This window comes from Lonchura striata, chromosome 5 (genome assembly GCF_046129695.1).
Source record: "Lonchura striata isolate bLonStr1 chromosome 5, bLonStr1.mat, whole genome shotgun sequence".
Lineage (NCBI taxonomy): Eukaryota > Metazoa > Chordata > Aves > Passeriformes > Estrildidae > Lonchura > Lonchura striata.
The window spans coordinates 12112659-12137027 of record NC_134607.1 but is presented as its reverse complement, the minus strand read 5'-3'; the positions used below and the strand labels follow the sequence as shown (position 1 = coordinate 12137027).

At 40.8% G+C, this 24369-nt stretch overlaps 1 protein-coding gene across 11 annotated transcripts in view; it reads right to left on the bottom strand.

The window, feature by feature from the left end:
• WNK1 (WNK lysine deficient protein kinase 1) overlaps positions 1 to 24369 on the bottom strand; it is a 98545-nt gene that overhangs the window by 7947 nt on the left and 66229 nt on the right. For 5 of the 11 annotated variants that reach the window (XM_031507942.2, XM_021535058.3, XM_077783288.1 and 2 more), the window contains 18 exons: positions 23806 to 23955; positions 22294 to 22767; positions 21003 to 21284; positions 20223 to 20314; positions 19509 to 19671; positions 19065 to 19181; positions 16676 to 16849; positions 15846 to 15897; positions 15543 to 15683; positions 13744 to 15170; positions 10851 to 10934; positions 7731 to 7817; positions 7023 to 7092; positions 5426 to 5505; positions 4247 to 4905; positions 3187 to 3389; positions 1975 to 2169; positions 689 to 781 (listed from right to left, as the gene is read on the bottom strand). In XM_031507942.2, coding sequence (XP_031363802.2) covers positions 689 to 781; positions 1975 to 2169; positions 3187 to 3389; positions 4247 to 4905; positions 5426 to 5505; positions 7023 to 7092; positions 7731 to 7817; positions 10851 to 10934; positions 13744 to 15170; positions 15543 to 15683; positions 15846 to 15897; positions 16676 to 16849; positions 19065 to 19181; positions 19509 to 19671; positions 20223 to 20314; positions 21003 to 21284; positions 22294 to 22767; positions 23806 to 23955 — 4543 coding nt within the window. The remainder of the gene's footprint in view (positions 1 to 688; positions 782 to 1974; positions 2170 to 3186; positions 3390 to 4246; positions 4906 to 5425; positions 5506 to 7022; positions 7093 to 7730; positions 7818 to 10850; positions 10935 to 13743; positions 15171 to 15542; positions 15684 to 15845; positions 15898 to 16675; positions 16850 to 19064; positions 19182 to 19508; positions 19672 to 20222; positions 20315 to 21002; positions 21285 to 22293; positions 22768 to 23805; positions 23956 to 24369) is intronic. The other 6 variants (XM_021535061.3, XM_021535062.3, XM_077783289.1 and 3 more) reach the window with 4 other exon arrangements.

Sequence of the window (24369 nt, the reverse complement as noted above, 5' to 3'; positions counted from 1 at the left end):
TATATCTCCACAGGGAAAACTTCTAAACCTGAGCCCATTAATAGGTAAGGTTCTTTTGAGTTTGCCTGGAATTATTCTCTAATTATTTTAAAACCCCTTTAACACTTGGATCTCTACCTAGCCATCTGTTAATGAACACAAGTCGTCACTACAAGCTGCCTACAGGTGGCATCAAAGCTCTGCACTGTCACCAGCTTCAGGGCTGAGAGCATGGGGACACACTTCCTACTTGTGCTGCAAGCACACTGCCAGCGAGGGCAACATTCCCCCCACCACTACTTGTGTCCAGCTAAGGGATAACCTGGAAAACAAATCTTCCCCACTCTTCCACTAGAAAGATTACCCCCCTGCAAGTCTCAGGTCATCTAATATATGCTGAAGCAAAATTACCAATGGACTTGCTAAGTCTCCCCAGTTTGTGTCATTTCACTGACCTGTGCTCAAAGTTTCCTCTCAAGGTTTAGAGAAAATGAGTGCTTGTTACAGTGAGTTTAACAGCAGAGAACACCTAACATGAGAACCCAAACTTCTAAAGGTGTGCTAAGAGCAGCTGAGCTGAGCCATGGGATGGGAGGGAATACAAGGTGACAGATGAGGATGGGCTGCATGAAACAGATCAAGCAGCAGAAACAAAAACCAAAAAGACAAAACAAAAGACAGACAAGGAAGGAGTAAAGGTGTTACACACAAAGAGCCAAGCAGGGCGTACTCAGAAATCGGGTCCTCCTGCCACCAGGCTTGAAGGTCACTCTCTCAGAGGCACAGTTAAACTTCGCACAGCCTGTGAGAAAACAAGAACAGGGAGAACATAGAAAGGAGAGGAGTGGAGACAGAACACCACTACAAGATGTTAGCAACTTGAAGTTGGAAGGGTGAAATGCAATCACGACACACAAGAATAAATCTCAAAGTGTGGACCAAGGAGTACAGAGACAATATACGGAGTGAAGAGACTCCTTCCAGCACCTTCAGACACAAGGCCAAGTTTGCACTGCTACTCTCCAGGACATAATCTAACTATAAAGTTGCAATCTATATAGGAAAGCCAAATCCTGGCAAAAGTACCCAGTTTTTAAATGGTACTGCACAACTCTGGATGGATGCAGGGAGATGATTCAAGAAGCTCCAAAATGCCTGAAGCAGTTCCTAAAAAAACCTCTATAGAGAAATCTTCCTTAAAGTCCGTTTATATTTTCTGTATGCACTTCTTCAGTTTCAGCAAAAACACACATTAGAATTGATGTATTCAAACTATCTATGGCAAAGCTTTTCAAAAAGATGTGCAAAGGGGAAAAAAACCTACAACAGCTAAGTTCAGATAAGAAAAGGAATCATCCCCTAATGATAAGCAAAAAAAGCCCTCCTTACTGAATAAATCAAGAGCTGTGCCTGAGAAATTATTTGGTAACATACTAATAACAAGTAACCCGCAACATGAGAAACCTGAGTACATGACCAATTTACTACTTCCACCGTTTCATCCTCCTACACTGACTCTTCCTTCCAGGATAATTCACAATTAAAGAACATGAGCATTTTTTTACCTTTTATATTGACAGAAACAGCCAAAACACCTAGGAAGTCTAAAAGGACTAAGACTCTAAGTCCTTGGAAACTTGCAATCATCTGAGTTAGCTATCAACATCAAACCTATTCTGCTCCTTCCTTGGTCTGATTTCCAACCCCCATCTCATCAGTCTCTTCTCCTCTGAGCCAACACCTTTCCCAGGTCAGCAGAACTTTGCTGCCACCACCCCATTGTACTCTCTTGTGTTGTCTTGGGGTTTCAGACCTTCAACCACACTTCACCCGAGTGAGAAGCTACAAATCCATTTGCAAACACCATCCTTATCAGCCTCCACACATAAGCTGGGGACCCTAGAGCTACTTTACACCAAGTATTAAAAATCAAGTGTCATGAAGTCAACCATTCATTTCCACTGCTAATTTCACTAATTGCACTTGAAGCCTTACCTTGGCCTGGTGCCGAAAGGCTCGGTACCGAGAGGGCACCATCACTGGTGAAGGCAGAGTAGAGATTTTCACTGGAAGGTGAAGGTTTGAGGGGCTGTAACAAATGGTTCTGCCCAGTCTCTGGCACACTACCAGGAGGATGAAGGGTCTGCTGAGGGGGCAAGACTGATGGTGCACTTTGAGCTGACAGGTTGCCTAGAGGAAAAAGGAAGGCAAAATTTTTGTTTTCCATACATTTTTGAACCTCTTCAAGCATGACAATCCAGGCAAGAGAAGGAGAGGCAGGGGGAGAGAACTACTCGAGTTTCTAAGAAAGCAGTCAGACCAGAAAAAATCCTCAGTTTTAAGACAACTCTATGGTGGTTTATGTGCCCACAGAGCTTCTCCATCACACATCAAAACAGAAATGAACAGTCAGGGTGAGTGGGTACGGAAATCTCAGCATGACATGGAATTATAACGAAGTCAATGCGCAAGAAGCAGTATCAAATATTTCTGCTGGCACTGCTGGCCCTCCAATACTGTTTGCTTCTGCTACAGGATTAGAGAATCTCCAGTTACCCAGACAGTATCTGTCACCCACATTACTCAATCAGTAAACAGAACTAGTTCCTGAGTATTGTTTATTAGAAAAATAGTCTTGGTAAAAAAGGAAGCCTTGACAATTGAAACTGATTCTCAGTTTTTAAGTACAACAAATCTTCCATTCCATGAAAAAAAGCCACTGTTTTAATATCTATCAACAGTGAGTTTCTGCAGTGTAAGGACACTAGCAATATCATGCTTAAGTGGTACTAAATTAGAAAAAGAAAAGTCTCTGCAGAGGACTAAAGAGATCAGACCCATTCTGCAATATCAGTTTCACGCGGGAACAAGCACAGTTTATCTTTAAAAAACAAACTTTTCTTCCATATTATAAATTTACACTTTTCTTCATAGACATGGTGCAATCACGGTCTAAAAATCACTATCTAAAAATGACAAATCACAACTGCTCTTACAGAACAATGTCACAGTACCTTTCAGTGGACTGAAAAAGTCCCAAGCAAGACTACCAAACAGCAAAAGTAATTTCAAAAATGATAAAAGAAATCCAGGGAGGAACTGGTACACACACACTCCTCTCAAAAGAAAAGACAGAGACACAGATCTAAGAATGAGAGATGGTACTTGGTTTATTTAATCTGCTAGAAATATTGAAGGAAGCCTAACCTGACAGCTGAGGGCTTTTATGTCCCTGGGAGCTGCTACGACTGGACTTGCTGCCTTTTCCTTTCGTAGGTCGTCTCCTCCTTCCTGAAAGGGGTGCAGCTGGGGGAATAATTACTGCAGGTGGAGCCTTTCCCAGTTTCACATAGAGTGACTCAATCTCCTGCTTCTGGCGGCTCTGCAGCTCCTGGATCTCTTTAAGGTGCCTAACAAGTTACAAAACAGTGAGATTTACAAGAATTCTATGTAGACACATAGATGCAAACAAATCCTCCCCTCCAGTCAAGCCTGAGCTGCTCCTTTGATCAAACTCTCAAACATTTAAGAAAGAAGTAAATACATCTTTTCCACTAAATAATAACCACTGAACACACATGGCAGAACACTTGCCAATTTCCAGTGTGTTCTAGCCCTGGCTAGAATTCCAAAACTAAGTTCCCCACATTGCACTCACAAAACCAGAATAAACAGAAGTACAAAAAAAGCATTCAAATGCTACAGGAATAGCTAGATTACTCATTTTCTCAGACACATGGCCTTGGAGACTTCTACACAGCTATTGCCTTACAATTTGTTTCAGAGCAGTTGCATACACAGGATTTAAAACTGCCAGCTACCTTAAAAAATAGTTCAACTTTCAGTATAAATAAATTAGTAGGTCACATTGCTTCACTTCTAAATTCTTCTTCTGAGCCAACAAAGTATCTTCAGGAAAAGAACCATCAGAAATGCAGATCAGAAATGCAGAGACTTGTGTGTAATTTTCAAACCCTACGTTTTTCCCACTAACTCCAGTGATATGCTAAATCTTTCTTAGATCTACAGTCTTATCCACAGTGCAACTGGCAATCTACATACAACAAGGTTACAGGTTAGAAAATTCAGCCCAGCAAACATGTATATTCCTCTTTTGTTATAATTGTGTACTGCTTTCCCACTAAAGAACCTTATATCCCACATACAAACTGACAATGGCTCCTGACACTTGGCAAAGGCTAAGGTGAAATCATGTTAATCCTGTTACATCTATTCCATACACAACCACCCAAAGAAGAAGCCTTACTTCTCCCGCAACCGACGGAGTTCCAACTTCAAGTCTTCATCTTCAATATCTGACTCATTGTCACTGCTCATGTAGGAAGAGTTGAAAGAGTTGCTAAGGCTCTGAACAGGGAGGCTGATCTTCGATCCCAGGTGTTGGACAGAATCTGGGCTCCCTGAGCCATCATCCAAATCCTTAACCATTCCACTGAGAAAAGCGACCTCCGGATCAGAGGATGGGCCATTCATGTGTGGGGACTGCCTTGACTCCAATTCTTTCTTTGGAGCTGCAGCTGAAGAAGCAATTTGTTCCAAGCCCACAGACAGAGAAAGAGTCATTGGCTCTTTCTCAGCACAGCTGACCTCATCCCGAGCCTTGGACACAGAGAAGCGCCCCACTTGATCCGTCGTTGTCGTCACCTGGAAGCGCCCAACCTTGGTGGCCTGAGAAGCAGTTCCCAGCAGCGGCGGCCCGGCAGCTGCCTCAGGAATGCCATCCACCACATCCAAGGAGGTGGCAGCCACAGCTCCACTCTTCCGGCCCTCAGCCTGCTTTACCAGCGTGCTCTCTGGGCTGCTGCCAGAAAGGCTTGAAGAATCAGTGGAGGAGGTTTCAAATTGCACTGGCTTAGTTTCAGGTTTGTCATCCTCTTTTAGCACATCATCCACTGCCACCGATACCTGTAACAGAAATACAATCATACAGACTTCCTTAGTTTTTCCTTAACATGATGCTTTTATTTCCCTTAATGGTAAGATGCATCTGAGAGGGGAAAATAACTCATTTCCTAAGTATGCCACAAAGCAAGCTGCTTCTTCCCTCCAGGCAAAACACTGCCACACAAAGCAGCACTTCTTGTAATCTGGATGATTAAGCCCAAGAAGCAGCAGCCTCAGATGGGGCCTCTTTCACCAACAGGACATAATACAGTGAACATCCCAGCAGTGTTAGTAAAAGAGCAGCCCAATGTTAAAGACCAAGGCCAACAGCTAAGGCCTGCTGCAATGAAACTCTATATTCACCACTCTAGACCTGCACAGACTGTTCAATCTCTGCCTCAAATGGGAACAGCATCTGCAGACCTGCTTGCACAAGCTCTGCACGGAGAGCGAAGTCCTGCACATGGCACACTGAGCTGGCACTACCAGGAACCACCCAAAGATGCTGTAGCAAGAGCCAAGTGAATTGAACATCTGGTACCTGAAACCGTCCCATCTTCAGCACACTGGCTCCTGTTGTGGCAGCCACAGCACTGCTCTCTCCATCACGTGCTGCCAAAACTAAGGAAAAGGAGAATGGGATTAAGACAACAATGAGCAAGAAATTATTTGAACTCCAAGCATTTCTTTTTATGTACTTCAAATTCAACTATCTGTTAACTCCAAAAAGGTTTCTAGACTCATAGCACTATATTAATATTAAAATGTTAATTATTAATGTTAAGTTGAAACATTTTTCTACAAAGCTTCCCTGCACAGTGTATTTGCCAAAACTATGCCTTTAGGTAACAGTAAAAAAAAGCACACTGATTTCAAACAGAGATGTGAATTAGACAAATAAGAAAAAAATAGAACTTTATGAAAGAAATTATGAAAGAAAAAGCTTATCTTGATTCAAAATAAACAGAGGGATTACCTAAAGTTCCCAAACACTGGGGACAACTTATTCACTGAAAAAGGGCAGGTTGAAGAAATGCTATAAATCACATTTATTCAAAGCAGTCTATCTGAAGTTCCCCAAGTTGGACTCTTAGGTGTCAGCTTCTAATTTTGTTGCTCTGTGCACTGGCAATATAAAGTTACAAAGCTGAGAAATAAAGTTCTATTTTTAAATCAATTCTATTGGACAGCTTGCTCTGTTTATTAAACAACTTCCTAGTTTATTTATCTTTACCTTCTACATTTAAAAGAAAAAACCCAATTAATTCCATAGCAGACTAATGAATTCTACGTTATAGTTCATGAATGTCCCAAAATAAGAGTATGTAATTTATTTTCCTTCACAGTTTTATTGTCTTCTGAAGGTTTGTTATTAAACTTCAGAGGCACACATGTTAAATAGTGTTTACAAGAGAGCTCAAGAAAAAATTTCAGCACCGTATTAACAGCTCCTTTTGAAAACAGAAGATTTCAAAAATTAAAACAGTTAGATGAACACTGACAGGAAAATCTCAGATTATTTTGCAAGTGTTTGGATTTCCCCCCAATAATTCAATCATACAGATCTGAAAGTCATTGATCATCCAGATTTTAACTGGTGATCATCCAGTCAACCTGCAGTTGTTCTAAAGCAGAAAGAAGGAAGTCTGGGTTTCTTACTGCCTTTCTTAAATTTTTAGTAGTTTAACCTTGGCTTCTCTGTTCAAACAGAAATGAAACACCCTTAGGTAAGGGAGAGGTATCCTACATGTAGAACATACTGTAATGACACAAAATGAGTCCTACTGCTGTTGCCAGGAACATAACACATGATAGAAAACAGTTCCTTCAAGTACTGTACTCCTGCTGTACCTTAGCAGCATAGTGGAGACTCTTTGTGAGTCTTAATTTAGCATTTTGGACAGCTCTAAATCCTAAATGAGTCACTACAATAGGAAAGTATCTATCATCCCCCCTCCTTCATGGCCTACAGGGGAAAACTTCAGTCTGGCTACTAAAAACTAGTAGAGAAGCCCTCAAGGAGCTGCCATTCCATGACTTACTAGAAAAGGCTATAACCTTCCAAGTGGTTACTCTGTTCAATTTTGATTTCTATCTCCATGCTGAGAAATCACCAAAAGTAATCATGGCTGTCTTACCATCCGTCAGACACTGTGTTTCTGTGGACACCGGCCCAGTAACCACAGTTGATGCTACTGAGGGCACAGACTGCAGGTTCAAGGAGGAAAACAAAATAAATTAAAACACTTAGCAGTTTCATTGAATGCCAACAAATCCATCATACTGCATATTTCATAAGTTTTTTGCTTCCAACAGCGACAAAGTATGACCCATGAAAAGACAAATGCAAGGTGAGATTTTACAGGCCTTATAACCCTGAAGCTGTGAGCAGATCACCCCTTGGCCTGTGCAGAAATAATGCATAAATAGCCACTTGTCTTGTCAGTCATTGTCTTCATTCAGTTTTTTAAGCTTTTTAATAGAGGCTTTTAAAATTTCAGATCCACACTTGAAACAGATCTCCCAAATTAAGACTGACATATCACATACTGCTTTCTTAGTGCTCTTTCCCCTTATTCCACAGTTACTTCCATTTCTAGTTTGGTGACATCACCAGAAAAGTCGGAAAAACAACTAATACCAAAAAACAGCCTCAGGAAATTACATAATCTATTGCAATATACAGACTTTCCCGATTTTGGTTGACTGAGTCACACAAACTGGAAGATGACACTGAATTTTTATTTTTAAGTCTAAATACTGGTGTAGCGATATTAAAGGCAGTGACCTAAGAAAAAACACTGAGGTTTTTCAAGACTACTAAACTGAGAACATTGCAAACATACACAGGCAGGAGCAGATGTCACTGGGACAGTCTCTGGACTAAGGGTTCTTCTCAGCTGAGCATCCAGATCTTCCAGTGGCTGTTGGGACTGAGAAAGAAACGAGTAAAGCAATGTCCCAGCTCAGGAAAAACAAAACCATTGCTGAGAAACAGGCATATATGATACTAAAATTTAAAGCACTCAGTATAGTTTCCATGTTTCTATCCAGTTTCCTTCATACACATTTAGATTTACCATGTATATCATAGTAAGACTATGGAAGTAACTCATGCAACATATTTGTTTAAACACAACAGAACAGGAAAATTAACTGGAATTAAAAAAAAAAACAACCTCCACAATACCACTCAAAAAAAAAAAAAAACCAAAAAAAACCAAAAAAACCAAGGAAAAAAACCCCAACCCACAAGTTCCCTCAGAGAGGCTGTATAGATGGACTGACTTGAAGAGGATGGTGAGGGGCAGAATCTCTCAAATATGCTTATTACTTAGATTTCAGCTGTTTCAGTTAGAATACAAGATGTTTTTCAAACTTGGCCAATTGGATTGGGGAGAGGAAGAGAAGACTATTTTACCTAAAAATATCTTGAAGATAAAAAAGTCCCAAATTCTCAAAAGGACTAAATTAGGGCTATGTCCGTAAGATACATTGAAAGAAGAATGTACTGTCAGATACCATTAAGTTGCAGTTCTGACCCTAAGGAACAGAAATTTTCATCCAAACTTTAGCAATATTAATCTTTCCAAGTATATTACACAAAAAAGAAAAAGTTGTATCTGTTTTTAAAACTGAAGCAGGGATCATGACAACATAAAAATACTACTTTCCGCTTAAAGTTAAGAGGTACACAACAGCATAAAGGTGCTTTCAACATGTTGCCAGGATAACAGTCTTCCTGACATGTGGATTTCAAAACAAAACCAGAAACCCTAGGAATAATAAAGCCTTTATCAATTCCATTATATTAAAAAAAGCAGAAGATGCAGACTTTTATGACTCCATTCAGAAATCCAACTGCTTAGCGACAAGTGAGGTAATTTAATCCAAAATAGAGGGGACGTGTCACCTGAAATACTAAATAATTCTCAACACTTATGCTCATGAGAAGATATTTGCTTCAAGTAAACAAATGGCAACCAGAATGATCAGGAAATAAAGATTTCCTCATGGAATTAGGGGACCAAAATGAAGCTTGAGAGATTAATCTACACACACTTTAAAAAGTAACTAAGGAATAAATAGAACAGGTATTTAAGACTATAGAACAGATTGTTCAAAACTGGTCTTGAGATGATGTGTACTCTGTCTGCAAATTATAAGTCTGCTACTAAAGAAAGGGAAAAAGTTGTGTAATCACCTGCTAGTGACAGAAGCAGCACAGAAGGCAAGCCTGTCTACTTTAAGAGAAGCCTGTAATTTTCCAGATAGTATTATGTGATAGCAGCAAATGCTTTTAAGAGTCAATTGGATTTGATCCAGTTGATCTCTAATTTTGTTTCATTCCTAGACAATTCTTCTGAGTTCAAATGAGAAGTAAAATTCAGTAAGTTGTTTGGAAAGGACAAGAAGCAAGGGATCTATATTTGTGACTCTTCCATCTACAAATCTTGCCAGAAATACCTATGACAAACAGGAAGCAGCCTTTTGCAGTGGTACCGTGGCTTGAGTCATAAAAGTGGCTTTTGAGCTTAGGGGAAAATACTACTAATATACTGAGTTTCCAGCAATGAAAAGGGCTATGACCTTCATATGACTGATTTTAAGTAGCTGTCTCCTGATCCACCTGATACCTGACCATGGGAAGAATGCAGGTAAGAATTATCACTGAATTGTTGTCACCTTCTCTTCAGTAAAAACATGCTTCAGAAAGACCTGACTAAAAGAGATAAACCAACTTCTGCCTCTGAAGTCAGGGGTAAGAACACGTGGCTTTTTCTTGCTCAGTTTGGAGAAAGAAGATACCAATTCTCTTGCTACTCATAGGGCAGGAACATGGCTTATGGCTCTAAGATCAAGATGTAAAAATGAGCTACTTTAAGAAAATATTTCAGTTGAATAAGCTTTTTTTCTTCCAACTTCAGATGTCATCTGCCTTACTTGTACAAATCACACAGAATCACAGACTGGGTCAGGCTGACAGGGACCACAGTGGGTCATCTACTCCCACCTCCCTGCTCAAGCAGGGCCATCTCAGAGAACATGACACAACACTGCATCCAGCTGGTTCCTGGCTATCTCCAAGAAAGGAGACTCCACACCCTCTCTGGACAATCTGTTCCAGTGCTTGGCCACCTGCACAGGAAAAGTTCTTCCTCATGTTCAGGTGGAACTTCTGTGCATCAGTTTCTGCTCATGGCCTCTTGTTTTATTGCTTAGCACCATTTACACACAAAATATCCCAGCTAACCGTTGTATACAAGGACAGAAGCTAAGCAGGGGAAGCCACTGCTGTATTTCAAATCATGTTTATGATAAAGAACTTCAAATACCTTTTGAAAATTTTAAAGCCTAGTGAAATCAGAATGCAGTAATAATCACAAAATAAACAAAACTAAAACAAAAACAAAACCACAAAAACAAAACAAAACAGCAATCATCAAAAGAAACAACTAAACCCCAAAACCTCATGAAGAATTCAGGAAGGCAATTTTACATTTGCATAAACATTTCATGGCAATATATAGGTTTTCATATTATTTTGCAGATATACTATTTTCAAGAAGAAAACAGGTTCAAGTTTTATGCACACACTCCACTGTATTATATTTTAAAAATTATCAGTTCAGATTAACACACTAAAACCCCTAAGCCTGATTAGGCACTGGGTACAGCACCCTGAAGGGCAAGCTGTACAGAATTACAGAATGGTTTGGTTGGAACAGACTTTAAAGATCATCCAGTTCCAACGCTCTGCCATGGGCAGGGACACCTCCACTAGACCAGGTCACTCACACCCAGTGCTGAAGCCACTCAGGCTACTGCTAGAGTTACACAAAAGGGGTTACTCAGGCAAAAGAAAAGAAAACCAGGAACATTAATAACATGCAACAGAGAGTTTAACTGAAACATGCTCTCTGAAGGGAAAAGAAGCAGACACAATCTGCCATGTTGTGTAGCACCTGAGTTAGTGAAGGTCCAGGAAAAGGTGGCAGCTGCTCACTGGATGGAGTGCCAGCCGGAAGGTCAGAACCTATTGGTAGCACCTAGAGATAACGAAGAGGAAACGCGCGTCCGTCAGACATGGAACAACAGAAGGATCAGATACCAAGCTACAGTCAGTTATGTCATACAACAGAAGCCTTAACTTTTTTTTTTGGTAGAGAATTCCTTCCTGGACAGTTAGCATAGAGTCTTCAGGGACTTCTGCAACCAAACTGCGGGAAGTTTGCTTAGTTTTTATTTTATAATCCAGATTATCCTCGAGCAGCCACAATTTCCAGTTTAAACAAGCTGCAGTATCCAGGAACAAAGTATCTTGGGGATATTATTTTCAAGTCTGGAAGAAATGCTAAAATAATTCTTCCAAGAAGCTTAATTTCTAAAATGGTGCAAGAATGTACTCAGTCTCCTTACAACAGCTCTATGTTAACTGTCCATTAGAAACTCCAAGCTGCATGCTTCCAGCAAATTGTTCCAAGGAACATGACTTGAGAACAGGAACTGTCAGTGCCTGGTGCCTGAGTATGTCTCCATTTGTTGAGAAACAGATTCGTAGAGCTCTCACACCAATGTTTTCATCCATCACTTCTTTTTGAGCCTGAAAGGTGTCGATGACCCACAGAAGTTGATTAGGCCATGCAACTGGGTAGGGGGAAGTCATCCAGGTTATGCAGAGGAGGTTAGAGAGACTTGAAAGGCTAGAAGGAGGCATCAAAGCCTCCTCACCAGGTCAGACAGCACATTCCAGTTAGTCATTTCCATTGTTAGGGAAGTGGGAATTTCTAGGAATTAAGCAACCCACTACACAATTTGCAGTTCTTATTCTTATTCTCTTGAGGTTTGACAAGTGCCCATGAAGTCTGAGCACACATAGAGACTTGTGAGTTACAGCGCTGACCAGCACAGTGCCCCTGCATTGGCCATGAGCTCTGCAGGACAGGGAGACAGGCCACAGTCTGCTCCAGAACCAGTTCTGGCCTGCAGTTTGTTACCATAGCTCAAACTAATGCTTTAAATTGCAGGAATAGCTGCCCAGTGAAGATGCTCTCCCAGAGTTATCTATCCTGCCAATAAGTCACTAACATTTCAGTGAGAATTAGGCCAAATTGCATTAGCTCAACTTTTTTTGTGCAGCAGGAACACATGTGAGGGTGTTACCTGTTACATGTGAGACATGATGAATTTTTAAACTGTGCTGAATTTTTAACTTCATTTAGTTTATAAATAAGAGGCAAAACATACTTTAAATACATTTGTAAGACAAGCTGAAACACATTTAATTGTCTGGCCATAAACAAAATGAATACACAGACACAGAGTCTAGCAAACCCCAGAAGACTGAAGTAATAAGCTCCTTAACACTCAGCAACAACACAAAGTGAAACTAAAATTAAGCCTTGTGAAAAAACCAAATTAATTTATAAATGAAAACTTCAAAGAGGTGGGATTTCTACAACTGACAATCAAAAACCCTATAATATTTATTACATATATATATTTATATGCTATATATAACATATATATTTATGTGGGTTTTATATATATATATATAATATATATATAATATATATTGAAACCCAAGTCTTTGGAATTACAGGTTTGCAATTAGCAATTTTCTAACTGCTACAACTGTTCCTGAATGAATACCAGTTCCCATTTTTCCCCAATATTTCTTTTCTAATTTTCAATTTCATTGAAATATTAATGGATGTCTTTGTGTCTGGATTTCCCTATCAACTTTTTTGGCACATATTCCCACTCTTCCATAGCAGAGATTTTCTACTGTCTTTGACAACAAAGAGTAGATGGGAAAGACTACCAATGAATGGAGCTGCTGGGAGCATTGGCTCAGCCTAAATTGGCCTGAAACTATTCAATAGCAAGGCTGGCTAAAGACAACCAACACAAAGCGTTGACGAGTACAAAAAAACATTATGGAAACAAAAAGAAGAGAGTATTATAGTTTTTGGATTGTTAAATACCTGAAAGTTTCTTCAATTTATTTCCATTTAAGGGCTACATTTCCATTTAAGGAAAGGACTACCAAAATAGTTTAAAATACTGAAGTGTGCTGTGCCTCCACACAGTCAGACATTTAAAAGAAAATCTCACATATTGGTATATCTGGTTGGTGAGCAGGTAACAACATCCACAGCACCTCTCAAGTTGTTACTGTGAGTCATTACTCCTTTGTAAAAGTGTTTTGCTTGTAGAACATGAGTCAGTAAACAAACAAAAAAAATAGTTTGCTTTCAGGTATGTTCTAAATTTCTCAAAATCCTCCTCTCATAAATCTAACATTTGGAAGGAAAACAGTATCCGGGTATCAAATAAGTAGCAGAGAATATTAAAAACCCCAAACCCCTTCAGTCAGGTTCACCCTTGACTGCAAGGAACAGGTTCACAACAGGAAGCAAAATTCTGCTATCTCAAATCTACCATTTGGTGAAATATACAACCAACCATCTCAGCCTAGTGGTCAAGTACAAGATAAAAAGCTATTTAAAGCAAGACATCCAAATTCTATTTGAAAAAATCAGGATCAAGAAAAAAACCCAAACAAAAAGCAAACCACATTTGCTTCATTCTTTGTAGTTTAAGAAGAAAAACTAATAATGACATAAGAGACATCTCTCAGAAGCATAAAACAGAATTGGACTTCTTTAGCCCATTAGGGACAAAATAGAACACCTCTTGGGATACATAAAACCAATCAGAACATAAACCTTTCAATACTACATTAAATGAAGAAGCTACTTCCAGAATAAATATTTTGTTATACAAAAAGGATCCTGCTGAAAAAGGCTGTTTCCTGCAAGAGCTGAAGGTTCACACCAACGCTGTGTTTCTTACCGGTACCCTGCTGAGAGGAGGCTTTGAAGGAGAGGTCCCTGGTTTCACTGCTGCTGTGGCAATGCTGCTCGAGGCCGAGATGTAGCTGACTGGGGTGATCACTTGCCCAGGAGTGGCAACTGGAGTCAGCAGAGGCAAGCCAGTTGGTCCAAGAGGCAAACTGCTTGGAGGTATACAAGTGCTAATGGATGTCAGGGGTTTGCTTGGTGCAACAGCAGTGGTTGGGATGCCAGGAACAACTGTGGTTTCCATTACCAGCGAGGTTTCCAGAGACACTGATGGATGCGCCGTTCCTACGTTACTGTGCTCACTGAAGAGAGATCGCAGCTTTTCTTCCAGGGTCTTTATATCATCAATACCAGGAGCTTTAGACTGAGCATCAGCATCAGCCTCCAGACAGTGAACATGAGGCTGGTTGGGCAATGGAGCTGGTTGAGGCTGGCTGTGGATCAAAGTCTGCTGTACTGTAGGCAAGTTAGTGACTGGTTGTGGCAAGACGCCAGGTAAAGGAACCTGGGGCAACATGGGTGTTGCACCTGAAATCTGGGGTAGGACAGGTGTTGATGTAATTCCTGATGGAACAAGTAAGGGATGGATCACTGGCTGAGAGACTGAACCACATATGCTTGATGCTATCGAGGATGATAAAGGTGCAGAGATTGGCAGAGATAAGCCAGCTGCATTGCAGGAATGCGATTTATCCAGAGAGTGCTCACTCTCAGGTAGTGACTGTGGAGCGCTTACAACTGTTGTTTCTGCCAGACTGGACACAGAGCCACTGCTGCTGAGCTGGGGAAGCTGCAAAGCCATGTTCTGAGCCAGAGACAGGGCAACAGATGTCTGTGGTGCTGCCATACTACTGACAATCTGAGGAGTAGACTGAGATGTCACAGCCGGTGCAGCAACACCGAGAGCAGTGACACCAGGAACCTGGGCAGATGGCAGTGCTGAAGATGATGGTGTGCTGATACTGGGAGCAATGTCTGCAGTCACTGGTTGAGCAGGCTGGGATGTGGCAGATAAGGAGAAAGAAGCAGGGGCGCTCATGCTGGAAGAGACACTGGTCGATTGGTGTCCAGATTGTGAGACTGGAGGTGGAGAAATAGAGCTTGGCACACTTGTGCTTGGTGCAACTCCAACAGCTGCATTTTCTGAAGGCAAAGTAACAGATCCCGGAAGAGAAACACCAGTGCTGGAGGAAACAGATACTGAAGAAGTAGCCACAGATGCAGGAGTTGCACCACTGCCTGCCACAGTAGAAAGTGCAGGTGGAAATGGTGGTATTGTTTGATTGAACACTGGAGGAGCTGTGCTAGGTCCTTCTGTCATCTGAGCATGCCCCATCTCAGAGAAAGCTTGCTGCAAGCTCAGTGATGATGCTGAGTGGGAGAGATTCATTCCAGGACCATGTACAGGAGATGCTGCAACTGGAAGAAAAGAAAATTATCAGTCCACCTAAAAAAGTTCATTACAGAATTATTGTCTATGGCTAGACTAAGACCACATTCACTTCTTAGCACTAAAAAAAAACCCACAACAAACCAAACAAAAAAAATCCACACCAAAACAACGAAACATTCAAATCCAGGCTTATGTTAAAACACAGATAAGATTTCAGTGTCTTGCAGACAGTTCATCAGCAGTTTTCCTCCAAGAATCCTGCATGGTATGACCCAAAATCTGGTCAGCCCCTTCCAGCACGGACAATTCCCTACTTCTCCACATACTTTGAGAGGTCTTCAGGAACAGTTTAGTTAACTAACTTCACAGTTTTGATGAACATGTCTTGGACAACTCACCCATATCTGAAGTTTCGTTTCCTCCACCAACAGCAGATGTCAAAAAGCCCTGTTCTTTCAATCGGTTCTCAGGGACAGGGCTGACAATGAACCGTCTTCCAGCAGAATGAACAACCTGGGTAAAGGAGCTAGAGGGAACCCCTAAACAAAAAGAAGATGGATCTTTAGTGACACAGGGTTGAAACTAAATACATAACCTGCAATATGGAATGTGAACTCCATCATACAAAATAAAAAACTTGGCTGCACCCATCCGCTGAAACAGAAAAAGGTAACTGTTGAAAAAAATCACAAAAGACTTACCTATTCTTTGTGGCATGGAAGATGTAGGATCTGGCTGTTTGAACTCTAATTTCTGTAAAGTAAGATAAAATTTAAACTTCTATTCTGAAACAGAAACCCACAAGATACTTCTTAAAATGCTAGCTTACTGAAATGTGGGCATTTAAGGGAAGCAGTATGTGGGACCCAAGCACCATCACCAAACTAGAGGAATTCTGCCCAGATAAATGTCAGCTACAGTGTTTTTAGAGACTCTCAGCTTAGTGACTGTCAATGTAACAAACTGATCTGAAAATTCTTTTGGAAATCCAACTGATTTCCTTAAATATCCAACAAATAAATGGATGTTCCAAACTAGTTCTGAGTGTAATTAAGGCAGAGATTCAGGAAATGTCACCACTTTCAGCACCCAGCAAACAGTTTCAAAACCTGTGTTTCCCAACAGTGCTAACCAATCTCTTACTACTTCACTCGGTGGAGTGTCTGAAACCAGGCTCTCAGTGTTTAGTGAGCAGCACAGGGTTGGGGTTTTACTGTCCTACCTCACAATAATCTCAAATTCAAGAAGCATCAGCATTTCAAGACTGTCTGTTTAGTGGACTGTTAGGAGATTCAGCAGCATCAGAAGTCTTCAAACACATCAAAAAGTAAGAGGTCTGTTATTGTTATTTAGCTTTCTAACTTAATTTTAAGCACTCACTGATATGAAGCTTTCTCTTTTCATCTTTTAATTATTGATCTTTGATATCTCTCATGACAGGAAGTTTCTATTTCTAGCTAGCTCTACTCACAAAACCATACCACCCAAAATGGAAGATACCAACAGCTGAGGCAGCCTGTCCTTCACATACCTGTGACTCCGGGAAGAAGCCGTCATCTTTTGTCCGCATACTCTCCAACCCCTGATCCCCTTCTGGCTCCACGCTTGCATCCTCACTTAGCATTTCATCTGCTTTCTCAATAATCTCTCGTACCTGCTCTACAAATGAGTCTCGCTCTGTTGCTAAAATAAATTCATTCTGCACCTGTAAAAGAACAAAGCAACATTAATTTTCCACAAACAATTTCAAAGCAAGATATTGAACAACCACAATTTACTCTTGGTGCTGATGCTTGTCTTCCCTTTGCTGCTCTTCTGAATAAGATAAAAGTGATGACACCGTAGAGAAAAAGAATTGTTTCTCAAATGATCTCCAACACAGAAGTGTGTGCCCTGGTTTAATCTTTGCCGTGGAGCAATATTCAATCTCACTTCTTCAACAACTGTCATCTCAATCTTTGTTTAACACAGGGAAATTGAAAATTAGCAGTCTTATCTTACTGCAATTCCTTCTGTCTAATGAATGCAATGTGCTTTAAGAGACACAGTTAAAGAGAACTATAATATAAAAGAAATTGAAAATTCTGTATTGCAAGATGTCTTCTGTGTTTCTCTCTTTCCGTGTCATATACAAGTTCTCCTCTATGCAGTTTGCACATCACTTATTTAAAGTCCGGCTGTGGAACATAAAAGCCAGTATAAATTCTTTTCCAAATAGAGGGAGAGGAAGGTTGCTCAGCCTGTCTAGCTCCAATACATTGTGTTGCTTTATGAAAAAAACTTCTCTTGCTTATGTTGGATAAAACTGGTTTGAACAGCTACACTTGGTAGTTAGAAAGACCAAATCATATTCTTGATTTGGTCTAACCCATGAGAGTATTCTGTCTCCTGAAATGATGCATGGAAAAACTCACAGAGACAGTCCATGAAACAGAAGTAAAGCTATCAGTCACAGAGTCTCTCCTGGAAAAGAGAAATAAAGTGCCTTAGAGGAAAAGCTTGAGACACTGCTTTTACATCAAATTCCTGGGATGCTGGTTCAAGAAGAGGAAAGTCAGGCATGATGTGCTTGTATCAGCCTCTGCAATGCAGAATACTAGTTAAAAAAATCTTCAGTACCTTCAGTTCAGGACCAACAGGCAACTATATGGGGTATGCCTAACAGTATCATGATTAAAATGAAACATATCTACAGTTTGCTCAATATTCAATCTAAAGTTTGCTCAATATTCAACAAGAAACCAATGAGCACACAATGTTCCAGATTCAGATGTTTAAATTAGGTTGCATACTTGTAACTGTGCAACTGCATTTTGGATGCAAAGTTCACTTATTTTGTTTCTATTAATCTTCAAATATTTGTGGCTTTTGTTGCTTGGAGAGTGTTTGTGTCTTAGTTTTGGTTTTGCTTGTTTAGTTTTCATAAATCAAGCATATTCTTATTTCTTCATAGGATCACTTTAGGCTTAAGGTGAAGAAAGACATCTGTGTACTCTCCTTATTTCCTGGCACACAACCTCATGTTATTGAGTGTGCTAATATATGTAGTTAGGCAAGAAGCAACTTCTTCCTCTTTCTCAGAAAGCCATTACTGGCAGAGAATTTCTCCCATATCACTGATTTGGTTCCTTTTGACAAGTAGAAATCCAGCACACACCAATTCTGACTCTGCCACTTCTCTAAGCAAAAGATAATCATTGCTCAGGTGCCCAAAAAGCTGTCAAAAGATACTGGATTTTGTCACACCCCCCATCCCACCTAGTAACATCAAAACCATCTCAGGCTCATTTAGACTGTACCAGACCAAAAATAAAAAAAAAAAGAAATGGGGATTCTATTCTATGCTACTCAATACTCTTACTTAGATGTATCTCTATAGGACAAATTCTTTCCTGTGCCTGGCTATCATACATTGAACGGAGAAGCTTTTTCTTTTGATGAAAGCCAAGAGCAGCATTAGTCACTATGTACTTTCAAAAACCAAAACACAATTCTGCTTTCTTAATTTAAAGGCAGAATCTTCCCACTTTAATTGACAATGATGGTAAAACACTTGAAGAAAATGAAGATCTAGCAATGCCTGCTCTTAGAAAAGCAAATGGAATGTTTTTAACCTGGCACTTCAAGAAGGTTGCTTGCAATTTTGAAAATGTCAGATTGAATTACCAACCAACCAAAAAAAACAGTTTTTTCACTTGATAAAAACCTCATTTTTAAGGTAAAAACTGACACAAATTTTTATGCAACTTGTGCATGCAACATTAATTAATAATCAGACTGCTAAATCACTCTGTGCCAAATTTCTAGCTGTGGTTGTGTACCAATAAGGTGAACATACACCACGCTACATGGGAGACTAACTCTAAACCATAAACAAAAAAATACAATTGATTGGAGTCTCCATTTCTAAAATATCTTACCATAATTGTAGCTATTTCCTCAGGGTTATCACCATCCAAATCAAATTTGAAAGTAACCATTTTCCGATTGTGTGTCTCCAGCTGGCATTCCACTACCCGATCACCTTTGTTCGAAACCTAAAGCAAAGAAAATAATACTTCAAACCAAAAGCACAAGAATCCAAGTTTGCTGAAATTTTAAAGTTCACTGAGACAAACTAACAGTACTGGAATCTACAAACATGTTCTTTCATTCCAGTCTAATACCATGTAGAGCATGATTTTTGTCTTAGGATACATTGAATATTCTTGAATAGTCTGTGGAACCATTGGTAGCTTAGCAAGTCGATTTTGCCATATCTAATGCTCCAAAAAGCTCTTAATAAATGGTATTTGGAATGCTTGTAGAGGCTTAAAAATGCATCATTACTACTGAACTGTCCCTAAAATAAAAAAAATACTCACATTTAGAATTCTCAGTTTCGGCCTAGAAGTCTTCTCATGGCGAGAGCGGCTGCGGACAGATCTCCGCATGTGACGTTTCGTTGTCCTCCCTTCGTGCCTTCCACTAGAAGTTGGAACATTCTCATTGCCATCACTCAATCCTGAAGCAACATCAGAATGTGCACTAGAAACAAAAGGCAACTTCCTGTTAGCTTCCATGCATTCCATAACTGCAACAATACTCCAAACCAAGCACACGATATTCTGTTCTGGGACATGGTAGATGTGTGTTTATCATTGAGTAGAGAAGAAGAGTCCTGTCAACACTTCGGGTTGCTTAAATAGAAATTCTAACTATAATTATTTTGCTACGCCTTTTGAAAGCTGAGTTGTACAAATCTATCTTACGTCTTCAAGCTATTTGGAGTTTGAATCCTGCTTAAGTGCCAAAAGGACAAAAAACCTATTACTTATGATCCATTTGACATGATAAATAAAAAAGTTAATCACTATACACAACCTTACTTATTCTCTCCATAAAGTAACCCCCATAACATACTCCACCCTTCACGACCCTGTTTTTCCTCTAGGAACTTTAGTTAATGACATCCTCAAGAATACTCCCAGTGAAAAAAAAATACCCCTGGTGAGAAAATATATCTGAAGATTATTCAAGGAAGTATAATCTAACACATGACATTGAAACTCAGTTTGGTGAAAAGAAGCAGTGCTCACCTATCCATAGAAGAAGCCAAAGGGGTAGACTGAGCAGGCTGCATTGCTGGAAGAGTCTCTGAAGCAGCAGTCTGTGAGACTCCCTGAGTACCCTATGGATAGAAACCTACAATCAAGAAGCCCCCCCAAAAGAGTACAGTTCCTCTTCAAGCAACCCAATAGTCTTCAGTGTTTCCTCCCAAACCAGTTGTAAAGCTGAAAGCACTGCCTTTTTACAAGTTTAAACAGCTGGCATCTAGGATAGCCTTAGTTTACAAAATACTCTAGAGCAAACTGCAGTGAAGCACAATGTCATCTGAGGAGGGGTGAGGAGAGGAAACCAGCCACACATCCTTTCTACTGCCACATGTCATTACAGCTGGCCATGCAGTCACAGTTTTACTAACAGAATGTGCAAAAGGCAAGCCAATGCAGAATACGGAGACAATTCCAATTCTCCCTGCAAGAACCACGCTGCAGGGAATAGGCATAATGACAGATTCCCAAAGGCTATCAATTGCAGCTTGTCTTTGATATGGCAAAAATGTTCTACAGTACTAGCAAGAAGTGAAGTGTTTTACTGCTTTTTGCCTGCAGGATGCACACTCACTTCCCAACAGAACAACCAGTGGCAACAAGGTCCCCACATTGGCATGACATTCTGCTGTAAGAAAAAGGTAATTTGAAATATTAACTTCCAACTGAAGACAAACACAGAAGGGATTAGTTCCCCACAGAGATACACTGTTGCAGGAGTCAAACATTCAAAATCTACTGTTACATTATATTTCATATATTTACCTCCACAACCGCCTGCTGTGAGGAGGCAGATGAGGCCTGTTGTGCTAAACTCACAGGAGGTTGGGGCACCTGAACCTGTCCTCCCAGGCTGCCCATGGAAACCATAACATTCTGCTCCCCATATGGCTGCACAACAGGAGCAAGGTACCCTGACTGGGCCATTGCATCTGTGGGCAAGGGAGGGGACAGCACAGCAGAAGGAATACTGGCAGAGGCCACAGCCGAGGAAGGTGCAACGTTGGAGTCCCCCGGGTATTGTGGTGTCAGCCGAGATGGGAAGCCCTGTAACAGAAAACGGGGGAATCAAGTCAGTGAATACCAGAGCTTATTAAGAAACAAGACAGTAATAAAAAAAGTATCAGTTCCAGGGACGCGTTCCAACCTCCTGTACTTGTTCAAGCTCTCCCAAAATCTTCCCAAAGAAGCGGAGCAAACCGCTCATGTAGCCAGCATAAGTCACCAAGCCCAAACAAAACAAATTCCCACTCAGAGTCCCAAGTCTTAGGCAAAAGAATCTTCATCTCCCAACTTTTGCAGCTGCCTATAGAGCTTGAGATTTTAAAGCCTGAGACTAGAAATGAGCTTGAAGAATTTTCAAGCTGAAAAACTACGGCTCAGATGTTATACAACTGCTGCTGATTCTTGAGATTAAATAGAAAAAACACTCTTGTGTTTTTCCTGTCCTCTCATAATGAGCTGACCCAGCAGCAAGAACACTTTAATCATCATTCAGGTTACCACTTTTACAGTGAGTGATCACACAAAGTCGCTGAAGCAGTCTGTGCCGTTCACAACCAGCACCAGGTACTTACGTCACATCCAAGATCCATGCTGCCTTACTGATTTCTACAAATTCCCTATCCTATCCCTTCCCAGACTTGGAATAAAATACTGACATTGTTGAATATGCTGCCACTGATTTTCTTTCCAACACATAGCTCCTATTTTTAAAGTTACAGTTTCTTATTTTCTTTTTCCCCAAGCTGACAGATCTCATGCATATATAGCTGTCCTCTCTCACACAGTGGTTGAACAAAGCACTGCACTACGATTCTGTCATTTTAGACAAATTCCAATGCCAAATATGAAAAATTCAAAACCCACGGTTGTCCAAGGACTTTTTTTCTTCTCTCCCCCTTAAAATGGTTCTTTATCGCACAACAGAATTTATTCTAGTGGCTTAATGGCTCTCATGTGAGAAGTGAGCTGGCCAGGGCACGCAGCCCAGATCTGGTACCTTAGAGGAATGGGCAAAAATGTGGAGAAGAGGTCTGCTGGCTTGCAACAATACCTGGTAAAGAGCATCTGCAGCAGGAAGCGAAGCTTCAGCAGCTTGTCCAATGCTGACTGGCAATCCCACGGCCTGGACAGGCGGCTGCAGGAGCTGCGGGAGAACCTGGCTGGGCAGCTGAGCCAAAGGCTGCATCAGTGTGGGAAGCTGGCTAGGGACAACGCTTGGTCCTACAGGAACAGCAGCTGCTGCAGCAGACGTGGCCAGTGTGAGCAGTGGCTGATTCATGCCAGCTGCCATTGAAATGGGCAGCGACTGGAAACCTGGCTGAGCCACTGTCACATGAGGAGCTGCCACAGGCAACTGAGACACTGGGAACTGGGGAACCACGGAAGCTGGCAAGGCCTGTCCCATGGGTAGAAAATGAGAGCCAATGGGGACTGATGGGGTAACTGAAGGCTGAGGGAGAGAAGATGCTGCAACAGGTAATTGAGGCTCGCCTTGGATGATCGACACTGGTTGGGAAACAGGAAGCTGGGGAGGTAAAGAAAATAGAGATAGATTTTTTTTTTTAAAGCAGGGTTGCGGAAAGCAGAGTTTTACACATTAGTCAAAGAAGACATTATTAAAGTTACAGCACTCTGTTAAAGTGGCTGGGGAGCACAGTTGGCAGAGTGGCTGGGAAGCTGGCTGGAGTTCCAAACAGTTCTCACTTTGCAACACTTCCCTTGAAGAGCTCAACAGGCTCTTGAAACAGACACCCACAGAGGGTGAAAGAGCAACATGTGAATACCCTGAAGCACTGCTTTGTGCATAAACATAATTAAATTCTCCTCAACTCTGTCCCCAGACCCAAGCCTGCCTTCTTACAGCAAAGAAGTGCAAATCCTACAACAAATCTGTCAGCTTTGAGTATGGGGACTAAAGTAAAGGAGAATTAAAATCCACTGTGCCAGCATTCAGAGAATTGCAGGGAATACGTCAATTAAAGGCAGCAAACGATGCAACTGGAAAGGCAGCTTAGATGAACAAGCAACAAAACAATTTTAAAAACAAAATTGCAACTCACACATTCAACAGAGATATAAGCCAAAATGAAGCAATATTCAGTAACAGAAGCTTCTTGGTCAGGAAGTAAAGAAGAGCTGAGTAAGAAAGATGACACAATGAAGAAAGGAGTCCTATAGCTCACTACCTAAATAAGTATGTTTTACATGTGTAATGGTGCCGAAGATAAGACAGTGGATGGGAAACAGAAAAATTACAAGTTCCTGAAAATCTGTTCACAATACACCATTCATTAATATGCTTCCTGATATTTTTGACAATTGAAAGAACTTTGTGCATGAAAGTGCTCTCCTGCCCTCAAATTACTCACAACTGCCACGTATAAGAGGGTTTCCAACACATTTTCAACAAAACTGACAGTTATAGTACAATCAGAATACTCTTGTTCGGATGAATGTTTTAAAACCATTAGGAAAGATGACAAAAGTGAAAGCAGCAGCATATTGAATCTACCAGCTATGAAGAAATAAAAAAAAATCTTCTGCTAGAAAGAATTTTGTTTACCTGTGTCCCAGCTGCTGCCTGAGGCATTGGCATGACCTGTGAAGTTTGAGTTTGAGAGACAGGTTGTGCAGGAGTGGTGCTGGCAGAAACTGAGGGCTGCTGCAGCTGGTATTGTCCAGGCTGTTGGGAAGAGACTGGCTGCTGTGCGCTCTGTAGCAGGAAAAAGAGGAAGAAGCTGTATTACCCCCCAGCAGAGATTTTTAAGCATATCCTACTTAAATTCTGCTTTTTACTCTCTCCTAAGTGATATCAGTGGTTCTTCAGAATCTGCCAAAGCTTTAACAATTACATATTAGCATTACTATACAATTCCATTATTGACACCAAATCTTGCAAGAGAACTTTCATCAGTGAAACCAAGAATGAAGATTGTATAAAGGATGACAAGGCAGTTAAGAGAAGAGAATGTTGCAGATCAGATTTCCAGTTAGGAGAAATCACGAGAATGAAGTCTGCCTATCTAGACAGTCTAATCTGCAAGTACTGACATGTCTCCCCTTGAACAGGACCACCACTGCAAGGTCAGGTGGAAGTAGGGGAAGACAGGCATGGGAAAACAAGTAT